The 16,140-nt window shown below is 38.3% G+C and overlaps 1 protein-coding gene across 8 annotated transcripts in view; it reads right to left on the reverse strand.

Moving 5' to 3' along the window:
* Positions 1–537: 537 nt before the first annotated feature.
* ZMYM6 (zinc finger MYM-type containing 6) overlaps positions 538–16,140 on the reverse strand; it is a 52,664-nt gene continuing 37,061 nt past the window's right edge. For 7 of the 8 annotated variants that reach the window (XM_047793277.1, XM_047793278.1, XM_047793275.1 and 4 more), the window contains exons 15-16: positions 4,701–4,845; positions 538–2,470 (exon numbers count right to left, since the gene is read on the reverse strand). In XM_047793277.1, coding sequence (XP_047649233.1) covers positions 639–2,470; positions 4,701–4,845 — 1,977 coding nt within the window. In that variant the 3' untranslated portion in view covers positions 538–638. Of the gene's footprint in view, positions 2,471–4,700; positions 4,846–8,570; positions 9,135–16,140 lie in introns of those variants that run through there. The other variant, XM_047793280.1, reaches the window with a different exon arrangement.

Consider the following 16,140-nt stretch of genomic DNA (forward strand, 5'->3'; position numbering starts at 1 on the left):
TTTATTGAAAGACAGCCACATTCATTTGTATATAGTCTGCAGTTGGCTGCTTTTGTGCTGTAAACGCAGAACTGAGTGTTCTCACCTTACGGCCTACAAAGCCTAATATATTCACTACCCTGGCCTTTTATGAAAAAGGTTTGCCAAACCCCGATCTAGAGAGCCAGAGAGGATCTTTACAGGGGTCTCAAACTCTCCCCTGCTTCCACTTCCTGTTAGCAGGGCTGCTTGGACTTCGTTTTCCACCTACCCGCAACTTGCTGGGTAGGTAGCTGGCTGGCTGAAGACTGAAATGTCCCATGTGCTTCTAAAGGCCAAGCCGTTTCAATGTCCAGGTGTGCTAGCTATTACATTATAAACTGGGCCTATCACTACCTACATCTTTGTCACTAATCCAAATTATGTGATCAATCAATAAAATAGCTAAATTCTCTATCTTGGATTATTAAAATTATAGTTATTTGTAAATGCATATATTAAATTCCTCAACAAAAAGAAAAATTATTAAAACACTTATTAAATCACCGAAAACACATATCCATATTAGGAAATTATATTTTAGGATATTTATCTCATACAAAATTTAACACAAAATTATAGACTTTGATAATAATTGATAATAAGCAATATGCACATTACTATTCTTTTTCCTTGACTAATTTCTCTATCCTCGGAATTAAAGATGTGACTGCAAGTCGTAGGGCAGGGCCAGAAACCAACAGATTTCTTTGCTTTAACTCAGTCAAAGCTGAAAATGTAGCATCACATAAATAAATAGTTGAAAAAGGCAATAAAAATTTCATTGCCTTTTCATGGAGTTCTGGGTAACTTGCCTTTGCATTTATCCAAAACTGAGTTACAGACATTGATTTAAATATTGATTGTAATCCTAAATCTGAAGATAACTGTGCTAGTTTTTCTTCTTCAAAGTCCGTGAGATTACTATTTTGATGGTTCATAAAAGGATTAATTATCCACAAATTTCCTGAACGCAAGTCTTCTTCAGGTAGATAACAGTCATTGAACATTTGAGAAAGTCCTTCGAGGTGTTCAAAAATAATGCTTGAAATACTTCTCATATTTAAGCCTGATGAGTTTGAAAATTCAGAAAATGAAGGGAACATATCATAATCATTCTCTTGTGTGCGCTTCAACCACATTTTTAACTTTTCCTTAAGCATATCAATTTTATTATACAAACTGAAGAGAGTGGTCATAGTTCCTTGGAGACTTAAATTTAGTTCATTTATAAGTGAAAAAATATCTGATAAATAGGCCAACTTTGCAACCCATTCCTCATCAAAAAAATATTCAGCCAAATCTGAGTGCTTTTGATTTAAAAATATTTCAATTTCATGTCGTAATTCAAATAATCTTTTTAAAATTCTCCCTCTCGATATCCAACGTACTTCAGCGTGAAGTGGTAAATTCAAGTGCTCAGACCCCATCTCTTCACACAAAATTGTTAACATCCGTGAATTCAATGCATTGCTCTTTATAAAACTTAAAATTTGTGCTGACTGCAAAAGAATTTCATGTAAGCATGGAGACAACTTTGCTGCTGCTAAATGTTCACGGTGAATAAAACAGTGTGTAAATGCCACTGTATTCATGGCAACTTCTTGAATTTTTGCCCTTAAACCAGAACACCTACCAGTCATGCTTGCAGCCCCATCTGTACAGAGACCAACACAATGTTTCCAATTCAGAGATTTACTATCAATATATTTATTTATTAGTTCAAATATTTCAAAACCAGTCATTTGAGAAGGCATTTCAATGCAACATAATAATTCTTCTTTTATATCACTACAACCATAATCAATGAAACGAATATAGCACAAAAGAAGGGCGGCATTTGACATTTCTGATGACTCATCTATCTGAAGGGCAAACCACTTTGATTCTCTGACTTTTTGAATCAGCTGATCTTCAATGTCTGCAGATAGTTCATCAATCCTGTGTCCAATCGTATTATTAGAAAGAGGAATGGTTTTCATTTTGTCTCCAGCACTGGAACCCAAAACTTCCGAACACATTTCTACTAAATATGGTTTAATTAATTCTTCAGCAATGGAAAATGGCTTTTTGCTGGCAGCAATTTGGAAAGCAATTAAATACGAAGCTTTCAAAAGTGACTTTTCAACTAGTAAACACTTTTTCAAAGCACTGTTTTGACATTCCATTTCAAGAGACTTTTGTTCAAAAAAATCTACTGGTTTGTTTTCTAATTCTGAATGCTTTGTCTTCAAATGATGAGAAAGATTTGCTGGCTTCATGTTTTCACTGGATAAAATTTCTCCACAAATGACACACTGTGGTCTTGGTGAACCTTCTTTTGATCCCGGACAGATAATAAAACCAACTTTTAAATATTCTGCATCATAAGTCTGGAAAAAACCTATTCTTTTTCTCTTTGCAGGTGGAGAATCAAGTTCTGCATCATTTTTTTCATTAGGCATAGATAAATCTGAATGAAATATTTGAATCACTGTTATTTTCAAAAAGAAGCAATTTTTTTTTTTTTTTTTTTGCTTTTTAGGGGTGCACCCATGGCATATGCAAGTTTCCAGGCTAGGGGTTGAACCGGAGCCACAGCTGCCGGCCTACACCACAGCCCATGGCAATGCCGGATCCCCAAGCCACTGAGCGAGGCCAGGGATCAAACCCGCATCCTCATGGATCCTAGTCAGGATCATTAACTGCCGAGCCACGAAGGGAACTCTGAACAATGTTCTTTATGTCTGTCCCCCCGCACATTTAAAATTTATACTTTGTTACCATTTATATTTGTCAAGCATATACTAATTAAGGTTTAAACACAAACCATAATGCTTCCATGATGCTACTGAAAACTGAATTTCTCCTTTGACCAAAGCTTAGTCATCTACTGTAGAGAAGCTGTAGGCTGTGGTACATGTACTAACAATGCCACATATTCAATAGATTAGTGGAATTTGGGCTGATGTCTACAGACCACACCAAATTAAGAATAAACTCTTTTACTTTTTAAAAGATGAGAAAAAAATGTTGCAAAAAGTTAACATTTGGCGAATCTAGATGACGGGTTTTATTCATTGCGTATATTAATTCAAGGGTGTTCATTTTCAATCTTTCTGAATTTCGAAAGTTTTCAAAAGTAAGTTGAGGGGAAAAGTGGCTATTAGTTTCAATACCCAGTGTCACTGAAGGTGTAGAGAAATGGATAGTCTCAAACACTGCTGGTTGGAGCATAAATTGATATAACTTTTCAGGAAGGCAATTTTGCACTACACATCAAAATCTAAGCCTTAAAAATCTATGAGAGCTTTTGAATCAGTAATTCCACTACCCAGGATTTATCCTAAGGACATAATTAGACAAGTGGAGAAAGATCCACTTACACGGCTTAACTCAGTACTGTTGATAACATTAAAAAACTCGAAGCAATCTAAATGTCCAGCCTTAGAAGGATGGATATACATTGTGTATTTCTATACATTATACACATTTGAATCTATGTAACCATTAAGAATCTCAATGTATATTTAAATTTACCCTGATGTGAAATGATGTTTTCGTGCAGTGTCAAATGAAAAAGTAGTTTACAAGAGTATATAGAATACATTCTAAAATTTAATTTAGAAATTCAAAAAATGCGTAAGCATACCCATACCCACATATATAGATGTCCACAGATCCCTTACTATTTTCCACATGTGAATGTATATTTAATATAAATTCATGCACACAAAGAGTGTATCGTATTATACACCTTATACATTTTATATCATTAGCATGTAAAACAATCAAATTTACTGAAGAAAGAAAACAGAATTCTCCTTGACTCCTACCAAAAGAAAGCCATCCTACATAAAAACTTATGGTTAGTTGTTGACAGACTAAGCTTTTAAATACAGTATATTCTGTGAAGTAAAGTTATCATTAAAAACAAAAATCAGGAGTTCCTTGGTGGCCTAGCAGTTAAAGACCCACCATTGTCACTGCTATGGCATGGGTTTGATCCCTGACCTGGGAACTTCTGCATGCCACAGGTGAGGCCAAAAATATATAAATATTTATATTTTGGACAGAGTGGGCTGTAAGAATAATTGAAAATATAAGGGTAGTGGGATTAAAAGCAGTTAACATGGATTGGGGCAACAGTATACAATATTCTCTATCATGAATTCAAATAGTCTTCCTGATCACCAGCACCTCATACAGTTTTACTTTTAGTAAATCAATTCAGTGTTTTAAAAAAGAACCAAGGTTCAAACACTAATGCTGTTGGAGTTCCTTGGTGGCCTAATGGTTAAAGGATCCAGCACTGTCACTGCTGTGGCACAAGTTCAATCCCTAGCCTGGGAACTTCCTCATGCCATGCATGTGGCCAAAAAAAAAACCACTGATGCTTTTAAATTTGTATCTTAGTGATTATAACGGCTTGTCTGTACATTTGAAAAGCAATGCACACATACAGAAGATGCCTGGCCACTCTACACATAGTACTTTGTGTGCATACAAATTCAAATTAGTAGTTATTAGTGCTAGTGACAATAAATACAACAGGAATCAATTAGATGTTCAAAGGATGTGATCCAAGAATTAATGTATGTTTTCACATTTTAGAAATTGTCAATTTTATTGTCTTCTCTTAAAAAAACAAAAACACACAAAACAGAAAACAACTTACAACATGTGGAAAGCACAACACATACCTGTCTGGCATTCCTTGTGCTGTATATGTGGTTTGCAAGAGGTGGCCTTGGTCTGTGTGACGGGTTTGCATAGTACGGCTTTGTTCTTTAAAAGCCTCGAAGACTGAGGAGACAGAAGTTTCATGGCATCTGTCTTCATACTTCCCTAGGTAAAAACAAATTCAGAAACCAAAGAGATTCTTTTAGTACTTTCTCACTGATTAAACTGCAATCAATTGAAAGGTGATACATATCAAGAGAAATATAATTTTCTGAAAGAGTGGCACAATAAAGTCACTTTGGAAAATACACCCTCTAATTCCTAATTCTTCAAACCAGTAATCAGTTCCTTTTTTTTTTTTTTTTGCTTTTTAGGGCCAAACCCATGGTATATATGGAAGTTCCCTCACTAGGGGTCAAATTGGAGCTGCAGCTGCTGGCATATACCACAGCCACAGCCATGTAGGATCTGAGTCTGCAACTTATACCACAGCTCACAGCAATGCTGGATCCTTAACCCACTGAGCCATGCCAGGGATCAAACCTGCATCCTCAAGGAAACTTGTCAGACTCGTTATCACTGAGCCACATGAGGAATTTCCCAGTTCCATTTATTGAGTTTTAAAGTACTCTGTCTGGAGTTCCCGTCGTGGCACAGTGGTTAACGAATCCGACTGGGAACCATGAGGTTGCGGGTTCGGTCCCTGCCCTTGCTCAGTGGGTTAAGGATCCGGCATTGCCGTGAGCTGTGGTGTAGGTTGCAGACGCGGCTCGGATCCCGCGTTGCTGTGGCTCTGGCGTAGGCCAGTGGCTACAGCTCCAATTCAACCCCTAGCCTGGGAACCTCCATATGCCGCGGGAGCAGCCCAAGAAATAGCAACAACAACAACAACAACAAAAAGACAAAAGACAAAAAATAAAAAAAATAAAAAAGTAAAGTACTCTGTCTTAAATAAGTACAATCAAAACAATGAAAACAATCTTTGCTGATTAGGACAATTGGCTATTTAGAAAAATTAGATCCAACCTCTATGTAAAAAACATCCCATATCAATTAAAGACCTCGACATGAAAAAAAAAAAACAACTTTAAACTCAATAGACAATTTTCTTTTCCTCTTTTTCTTTCTTTCTGTTTTTTTGGGCCACTCCTTTGGCATATGGAGGTTCCCAGGCTAGGGGTCGAATTGGAGCTACACCTGCCGGCCTACGCCACAGCCACAGCAACTCGGGATCCAACACTTACACCACAGCTCATGGCAACGCTGGATCCTTAACCCACAGAGCGGAGCCAGGGATGGAACCCACAACCTCATGGTTCCTAGTCAGATTGGTTTCTGCTGGACCATGAAGGGAAATCCTTTGATTTTTGTTATTTTTCCCAATGGACAATTTTCAAATAACCAGAACTCAGAAAAGCACTCTTAAATAAAATATAAAAGAGTGAAAAATAAAGTAAAAAGACTGATACATTTGACTACCTTGAAATCTAAAACTTCTGCAAAGGTCTTTAAAGTTGAAGGATAAGCAACAGAGTGGAAGAATATAGTAAAAACATGTTCTTTCATTCAATAAACATTTACTGAATGCTTACTATAGGCCAGATCCTGTTTTAAGCCCTGAGGATACGGCACAGACAAAGCCCTGCTTTTATGGGCCTTACATTCGAGAAGGAGACACAGAATATAAACAAGTAAAAGGAATATGAGATGTGTGATTCCAGGTAGTGATAAGGGCTTTATGAAAGAAAGAAAGCAGGATAAGGGAATGGAGAGTGATAGCTCAGAGGAGAGGTAACTTTGGAGTAAATATCTGAGCAAAGACCTTCTGAATATTCAAAAGGGTATGCCTTGCAGAGTTGCTGTGGTGGCTCAGCGAAAATGAATACAACTAGCATCCATGAGGACGCAGGTTCGATCCTTGGCCTCGCTCAGTGGGTTAAAGATCTGGCATTGCCTTGTGCTGTGGTGTAGGTCACAGCTGAGACTTGTATCCTGCATTCCTGTGGCGCAGGCCAGCAGCTACAGCTCCGATTCAACCCCTAGCCTGGGAACCTCCATATACCTCGGGTGCAGCCCTAAAAAGACCAAAAAAGGGGGGGGGGGTATGCCCTGCAAACACCTGAGGTCAGAGGATTACAGGCAGAGGGACTGAGGCACAAAGGCCCCAAGTGGGAAAGAGTGTGGCATGCTTTAGGAAAATCAACAAGAACAAGGATGAAATAAAGTAAGCAGGGGGCTAGAATGCTAAGTTTGGAAAGGTAGGAAGAAACCAAATTGTACAGGACCTGGAAGTTGTTTTTTTGTTTTTGTTTTTGTTTTTCTTTTTAGGGTCTAACTTGAGGCATATGGAAGTTCCCAGGCTAGGGGTTGAGTTGTAGCTACAGCTGCTGGCTTGTACTGCAGCCATAGCAATGCAGGATCCTAGCTGCATCTGTGACCCACACCACAGCTCACAGCAATGCCATATCCCCTTCCCACAGAGCAGGGCCACATTCTCATGGATACTAGTCGGATTCATTTCTGCTGCACCACAACAGGAACTCCAGGACCTGGAAGATCTTAGTTTTTAATAAATAAATAAATAAATAATAATAGGATTATATTTTAAATGTGGTGGAAAACCGCCAAACAGTGCACAATAGTGCTCCTCATTGTGGTTTTGCTTTGGTCAGTTTCAGTTACTTGTGATCAACTGCAGTCCAAAAATATTAAATGGAAAAGTTCAGGAATAAACAATTTATAAGTTTTAAATTATGTGCCACTCTCAGCAGCATGATAAAAATCCCATTCTGTCCTGCCCCGGAAGTGAATCATCCCTTTGTCCAGCGTATCATGCCCCTTAGTCATTTACCAGCCGTCTTGGTTACCAGATCAATTGTCATGGTCTTGCAGTGCTTGTGGTCAAGTAACCCTTATTTTATTTAATAATGGCTCTAAAGCACAAGGGCAGTGATGCTGGTAGTTCACATGCGCCAAAGAAAACCCCTAAAGTGCATCCTTTAAGTACAAAGGGAAAAGCTTAACACTTCATCACAATGCCTGTTATTCAACTCACTTCATCTCACAGCATCATCTCATATCATAAGAATGGTGAATACAGTACATTAGGTATTTTGAGATAGAGATCACATTCATATAACTTTTATTACAGTTATTAAAGTTCTACTCTATATATACTTGTTCTACTTTATTGTTTTTGTGGTTAATCTCTTACTGCCTAATCTATAAATTAAACTTTATCATAGATATGTATGTTCAGGAAAAAATGTAGTATATATAGGGTTCAATACATGGTATCAGGCATTCACTGAGGGTCTTGGAATGTATCTCCTCCAGCTAAGGGGGGGGTACTGTATTTAAATTTATTTTTTAAATAGGTAATAGATGAAATAATTTTGAATGATGTAATAATTTGAAAGGTATGAAAGTGTATACATGAGAATTAAGTTTTCCACACCTCTCTGCCATCTATCCAGACTCAGACTTGAACACAGTGCTCCCAGTTTCTTATACATCCTTCTAGAGATGGGCTATGTAATTAAATAAGCTGCTTCTGACTACACATGGTAGCACATTATTAGCAAATTTTAGCACCTTGCCTTGCCACTTGGCAAACTATCTTGAGGTATATTCACATAACTTTATACAAAGCTGCCTAGTAATAGCTTTATACACTGAATGTACTGTATATAATCTGAAGTCTCTGTTGCTAAATTTGTTTTTTCCCCACACCCACAGCATATGGAGGTTCCCAGGCCAGGGACTGAATCTGAGCTGCAGCTGAGACCTAAGACAGAGCTGTGGCAATGCTGAATCCTTAATCAACTGTGCTGGGCTGGGGATCGAACCCTTGGCACGGCAGAGACAAAGCCAATGCCAGATCCTTAACCTATGCTACTAAACATTTAAATGTTACAAATCTTTTGCTATTACAAACAATGCTACAATAAATATCTTTACATACACAATGATTTCTACATGTGCCAGTATATCTACAGACTAAGGTCTTTTTTTTTTCCCCTGCGAGAAGCTTTATTGTTTCCATTTGGTCCATGGCTTGGGCGAGGGTTCCAGGGTGGTTAAAAAGCTGCCTACGGGCGGCAGGAAGAGGCTCTAGTAGAAGCCCTGACACCAGGGAGATGCCAGAGGGGCCCCTCAAAGGCAGCTGGGCTGGAAGCTCCTGACCCTTCTTGAGTTGAGGGTGAGCCTTCACGGAGATCCTCGCCTAGTCCAGCCTGCGGAATCTATCAGGGGATTGTCCATCTTCTTCATGAGTTTCGCCTCCTCATCTGGGAAGTGATTCTCCAGGACACCGCAGAGGTAGGGATCTGCACGAGTGGAATCAGGGTATGAAGATCCAAAAGGGCCTGGTTCCGGGTCTTCTCTACAACCATGGCAGCTCTCATGGCATCCAGGGTTTTACCCCACTTATCCTGGGATGGCCTCCGGACTCCCTGGAAAAGAACACGGCCACTGCGCTAGTTATACATCTTCAACAGACCAACTCTCAGAAGAAGTGGCCCACACTCTCCAGAGTCACACCATCATGGTGGAAATAGATACTCATAGTGGTAGGTGTAGGAGGTCTGCAGATGCAGGTTGACCAGGCGTTGATGGCAGCCTCCATCCTGGTGGAGTAATTTTGACCAATCTGGGAGTTCTTGGCTGACCGGAAATAGGACAATAGGACCAAGGTGGCTGGTCCTGGAGACAGAGGATGGCTGAGAAAATGGTTCTGAAGGTTACAACTGGAAAAGACGTTGGAGGCTGATCAGAGGCTGGAAGAGGAGATGACCCTGGGTCCGTTCCAGCCAGATACTACTGAAGCAAGTGACAGATCTGCAGGACTGCCTCGCACACGGACTAGATAAGGCCTTATAAGTGCTGTCTGGCAGGTCAAAGTATATGAAATTTCCACATGTTACAACATATGGGAGTTTGTTTCCCAATACTCTAAATATTATTATAAAACTGTTTTGCTATTTCTCAATAAGGGAAAAATTATTTAACAGTAGTGCGCTTAGATATTTTTCCTGTTTAAGCATTATTTATATATTTATAGTTTCTATTCTGTGAACTATCTATTCATATCTTTTAAAAAAATCCGTGTGTGGATTTCCCATCATGGCTCAGTGGTAACGAACCCAACTAGTGTCCGTAAGGATGCAGGTTCAATCCCTGGCCTCACCCAGTCAGTTAATGATCCCATGCTGCTGTGGCTGTGGCACAGTCTGGCAGCTACAGCTCCAATTCGACCCCTAGCCAGGAAACGTCCATATTCCTTGGGTGCAGCTCTAAAAAGACCAAAAAAAAAAAAAAATTCTATGCATGTTTTTGGAGTGGGTAACATGTGACAAAACTTAAAGATTCAAATAGTAAACAATGAAAAATTAATTAATTCTTCCTCTTAAAATCTCCCCATCTTAGGATTCTCCTTAGAGGTAATCAATATTATTTATTTATTGGCTGCCTCCCAGAGATATTCTACACAAATATACAGGCATGTGTTTTGTGTTTTCTCACTTATATATGAGATAGCTCTATGTCTGTACAGACAGATCTGCCACATTCTTTTTAATTTCATAGTATTCCACTATGGGATATAGCATATTTAACTACAGTCACAACAGAGCCACTGTGTAGTGTGGCCAGGTGACTAAGTGTAGGATTGGAGAGGGTGCACACAGGGCTACTGTTTTCTAATTTGCACAATAACTCAGGATAAACTCACAATGGCTCTGACCAATGATGAAAGAATCAGGATGTCGGAGTTCCCGTCGTGGCACAGTGGTTAATGAATCTGACTAGAAACTATGAGGTTGCGGGTTCGATCCCTGCCCTTGCTCAGTGGGTTAGCTGTGAGCTGTGGTGTAGGTCGCAGACACGGCTCGGATCCAGCGTTGCTGTGGCTCTGGTGTAGGCTGGCAGCTACAGCTCCTGATTAGACCCCTAGCCTGGGAACCTCCATATGCCGCGGGAGCGGCCCAAGAAATGGCAAAAAGACAATAAATAAAGAAATAAATAAATAAAAAGAATCGGGATGTTTTCAGGCTTTTGCTACAACCAACAATGTTGCAATTATTATCCTTGTACATCATTCCATAAATACGTAAAATATATCTCAAGGATAAATTTTTTTTTTTGGGGGGGGCTATGTCTGTAGCATGTGGAAATTTCCAGAATAGGGATCAAACCCATGCCATAGCAGCGACTCAGGCCACAGCAGTGACAATACAAGATTTTTAACCAAATTCACCACCAGGGAACTCCTGAAGGATAAATTCTGAAAACTGGGGTTCCAGGGTAAAACAGTAGTTACATTTTAAATTTTAATAAGTTTTATTAAAATGTCCTCTGTACTACTGACAATATGTAAAAATGCCTTAAAAGTGTTATCTATCATTTTAAACTTTTCCATCTGAAAAAAAACTAGTTCTAAATGGCATTTCTCTAATCCTGAAGTTGAATGTTTGTATATGTGTAAGAATTATTTTTATTTCCTAGTCTGTAAACTGATGAATCATATTTTTACCCATATTCCCAATGAGTGTTGGATCTCTTTATTGATTCACAGAAACTCTTTACATATTAAAAAACCAGACTTTTATGGGAGTTCCCATTGTGGCTCAGTGGTTTATGAACCTGACTAGTATCCATGAGGATGCCAGTTCAATTCCTGGCCCCGCTCAGTGGGTTAGGGATCCAGCATTACCATGAGCTGCAGTGTAGGTCGAAGGCTCAGCTTGGATCTGGCTTTGCTGCAGTTGTGGCAAAGACTGGCAGATGCAGCTCCAATTCAACCCTAGCCTGGGAACTTTCATATGGCACCAGCGCGGCACTAAAAAGCAAAAACAAAAACACAACAAAAAAAGACCTAGCCTCTTATGAGATAAACTGCAACTTTTTCATGTGTCTTGGAGGGGGCGGGGAGGCTTTGCTTCTGGCACACAAAATTTCCTGGGCCAGGGATCAAATCCACATCACAGCTGCAACCCAAGCCACAGCAGTGACAATGTCAGGTTTTTAACCTACTATGCCATCAGAGAACTCCTTTTCGAGTTATCTTTTGACTCTAAAATGTAGTTGAATTTCCCTAACAAATCTTTTATGACTTTTGGGTTCTGTGACATATTTAGCTTTCCTCACTCCTGCATTAAAATTCTTTCCTATACTTTTTCCTAGTGCTTTTATTATTTCTTAAAAATTTAAATCTTTTCTCCATCTGGATATCATTTTGGTTTAACTTGTGAGGTAGAAATCCAATTGTATTTTTCTTCCATATGTCTACTCAGTTGTCACAACACTATTGAATAATCCAGATTCCTCCTACTGATCTGAACTGCTACCTTTATTATTTCTAAATTCACATACATATTGAAATATATATATATATATGTCTATTTCTGGAATTCTTTTCTATTTGAGTTGTCTGTACACCCATGTCTTCTTGCTGTTTTAACTATGTAGCTTTATAAAAATGTTGTTATCCTATAATTTTGGAAACTAGCTCTTCTCATTATTCTTTTTCAGAATTTCATTGAAGGTTTTTAAGGCACTGGAGTGACATAATCTGATTTGTGTTTTAAGATGATCATTCTGGCAAAAGGGTGGAGGAAAAAAAAAAGCTGCAAAGGGCAAGAAAGAAAGCAGGAACACAAGTAGGTCATTGCAATAATCCAGAAGAAAGATGATGGTGGCTCAGACTAAGGAGGTAGCAGTGGAAGTGACAAGAAATAAGGAACTCTGGAAAGTAAGTGTTGGGGAAATAAAGGGGTTCTGCTTTTGACATATTATTTGAGATGGCTATTAATCATCTAAGCGTAAATGTCAAGTAGGCAGTTGGATGGATATATGAACCTGGAGTTCAGAGGTCAAAGCAAGATGAATAAATCTGGTAACCTGCCACCATCTAGGCAGTTTAAAACCACAGGACTCAATAAGTCCCCTACAAAGAAATGCAGATTGACAAAAGACACAAGCATGATGACCTGGAAGTTGAAGAAGCTATTTCAAGGAAGAAAGGAGAGATCAACTGCTTCAAATATTACTGAAAGGATGAGTAGAATGAGAAATGAAAATTGACCACTGGATTTGGCAAAATAAAGACAGATGACAACCTTGAAAAGAACAGTTTCAGTGGAGCAGTGCAGACAAAACCTGACTAGAGTGAGACAATGGGAGGATGACAGATAAGGAAATGGAGGCGGCATGTAGTAGCCACACTTAGAGGAGTTTTTCCAAAACAGAGAGCTGAGAAATGGGACAGAAGCTGAAAGGCCATGGTGTTAAAGAATTTTTTTTTTTCTGGTAGGAAATATTACTGCATGTCTTTGTGTTGATACAAATGATGAGTGGAGCTGGCAGCTGCATCTCTGATTAGACCGCTAGCCTGGTAACTCCCACATGCTGCAGATTTGGGCCAAAAAAAAAATTGATGAGTGGAAAGAGAGGCAAATCCAGAATACACAAAGAAACCCTATAAATGAATACGAAAAGGCAATTAAACACAAAAATGGAGAAAATTAAAACTAGTAAATTCAAAGAACAGAAAATTCAAATGTTCAAAAACAGAAATATAAACAAACTCACCAGCAATCAGTGACATGCAAAATAAGACCACAAGATATTACTAAACAAATTGGAAAAAAAAATCTAAATTTCACAACATCAAATGATAGTAAGGCTGTAGGAAATAGGTACAAAAATAAACTGCTGATAGGAATAAAAACTGGAATAGGCACTCTATAGGGAAATTTGAAAACTAAAAATGCAAATATGTGTTGTCCCCCAAATTCCACTCTTCCACATCTACACACTAGACAAACCCTTGTGCACATGCACAAGGAGATATAAAAAAGAATGTTCACTGTAGCAGAGGTTTTTATTAGCAAAAAACTGGAAGCAATACTAATTTTCTTCAACAGGGGAACTGATAAAGTGTGGAACTATATACAACACAATGTTACACAGCAGCAATAGGAATGTACCAAAACCTATCACAGGGATTTGGGGGAGGGGGGGCCTGCACTCGCAGCAATAGAAATTTCTGGCCCAAGGATTGCATCTGAGTCACACCTGTGACCTACACCACAGCTACAGCACCACTGGATCCTTAACCCACTGCACCAGGCTGGGGATAGAACCCATGCCTCCCTAGTGACCTGAGCCACCACAGTCAAATTCTTAAGCCACAGCACCACAGTGGGAACTCCTCACATGGATATTTTTCAACATTATTTTCCAATGTGAAAGATTAAAAATAGTCTCAAAGGACACACATCAAACTCTAACAGTAGTTGCATCTAGGGATGTGAAAGGGACTGAAGGTAGTGATTCATTTGGGGAAAAAAGGAGGGTAGAAGAAAAAGAAATGTGAGCAAATAAGCCAAATCTATCAATGGTTAACTATGGATGGTGGGAATACAGAGGAGCAGGAGTTGGCAAAGTATGGCTCATGTGCCTACCACTTGTTTTTGTAAATAAAGTTTTACTGGAACACAGCCATTCATTTATGTACTGTCCACAGCTACTTCTGCACTGCAACGGCAGAGGTGAGGAGTTGTAAGAGACTGTTTGGCCTGCAAAGTCTAAATATTTACCCTTCAAAGCTTTACAGAAAAGTCTGCTGACATTTGCAGTATATTTTCTTTGCCCTTTCCTATATATCACCTTTCCTTCCAATTTATGACCATTTAAATAATCTGATGGAGTTTCAGACTGAAGTCTTTGAGAAACAAAGAAAAGATTCTAAAACTGTCAGTTTTTTAAAAAAAATCATAATAACTACATCATTTATTATTATAGTTTTTATACACCAGACTGAAAATATTTATCAGAGCTACTCCATAAGATAAGTTTAAATGATTGGTGAATTACAAAGTACTGACTTCACATAAGGAAAACATATATAGGGGCAGTCACATTAATATGAGGGATATGTTCCTGAAAATTCTGAATAATTTAAAACTAACATAATTTAAGACTCATTGTCTCATACACATAAAGAGGAGGGCTGCCTTATCAGAGTACATAAATCTACAACCAACATAGGATATTTTATAATATATATTAATAATACTTATTAATATAAGATACATTAATAACAATTCATTATACAATTAGGAAGTTAACAAAATTGTTCTAGAACAAAATGATTTATTAATCATGTAATTTTAAAAAGTAATTTAATGTACAATATATAATAAATACAAAATTAACTTAATGATAATTCATTTATTAATGTGGTATACTGCCTGAAAATAATTAAGTAGAGCCAATCGTTATCATCTTCCAACAACACTAATAAATGGGAGAGTTAAAAGATATTAAATTAGGTAAGATAAATTATCTCTCCGAATTATGGTGAAGGTTGGTCTGATTCCCTAGAAGGATTTGGCTAAAGAATGAATCTAATGTGGTTTGGTTTTCTTCTCATTGTTTTCACTGAGGTTTTCTTGATATGCAGACATACTGTCCATCTTTCACCTTGCCACCATGGAACTGCAATCCACATTTGAATCATCTTCGAAAACGGCAACTGTTACTGAAATATGGTCAAAAGTCTACGCCAGTCACTTTACTGCTAATTAATGTGCTTGAAGGGCCAGGCTAACTGCTGGGGCCCTTTTCCTGCTGCCTTTGCTTTTCTAATTCTAGCAAGTCTTCCTTTATTAATCCCTGGGCAACAACCCAAGCAAAATTTCAATATCCCTTTCGTCAGCCTTGCACAAATTTACCTTCTTTACCATTTTCAAAGCTTCTGTATTAGCAGATGTTATGGTGTCTTCCAAGTTAAAGCCTCTTTAAATTCTGGTAAAGTTGAAAATGTTTTGATAGCTTCAGCATTAGGAGATATAGCTTGCCTGCTCATCTTTATATTCTTAAAACCTTGGTGGGCTTTAAAACTGGAAAGCCAGCCGTGACTTGTAGTAAACCTTTTTGTCTCTGTGTCACCTCCTTTCAAATCATCAAAAATACTTCGTGCCTTAGCACAGATGATAGCTTGGCCTTAGGGGTGCATTATGCAGCACTAATCTTGCAGCTGTGTTGCCAGGATTTTTTCCACTTATTCCATTATCCTTGCCTGGCTATAATATAATTTCGTGAACTAAAGGATATACCGCTTTGGGGTTTTGGGAGCATTATCTCTAACGCACCGCAGGGTGCACTCTCCTAAATTAACAGCATGAGATACCATAGCAATGGTCTGGCCTTCTTCACAGTTTTATCACATCTAACTTCTGCTCCAAATTTATGACATTTTCAGCACACTTTTTAGTATAGCACCACCATTTAATGAACCTGAATGACATTATTATATTTCTTAAAACGATTTTTAAAAGTATCAAGAGCAAATGTTAAGAGAGCAACACAAGAGTCACTAAAAACCTTAAGCAAAGATCTGACATATTAGGTTTGTGTGATACTGATAAGGGATGATGGCAACTTTGTTTTCCTGCC

This window comes from Phacochoerus africanus, chromosome 8 (assembly GCF_016906955.1).
Source record: "Phacochoerus africanus isolate WHEZ1 chromosome 8, ROS_Pafr_v1, whole genome shotgun sequence".
NCBI lineage: Eukaryota > Metazoa > Chordata > Mammalia > Artiodactyla > Suidae > Phacochoerus > Phacochoerus africanus.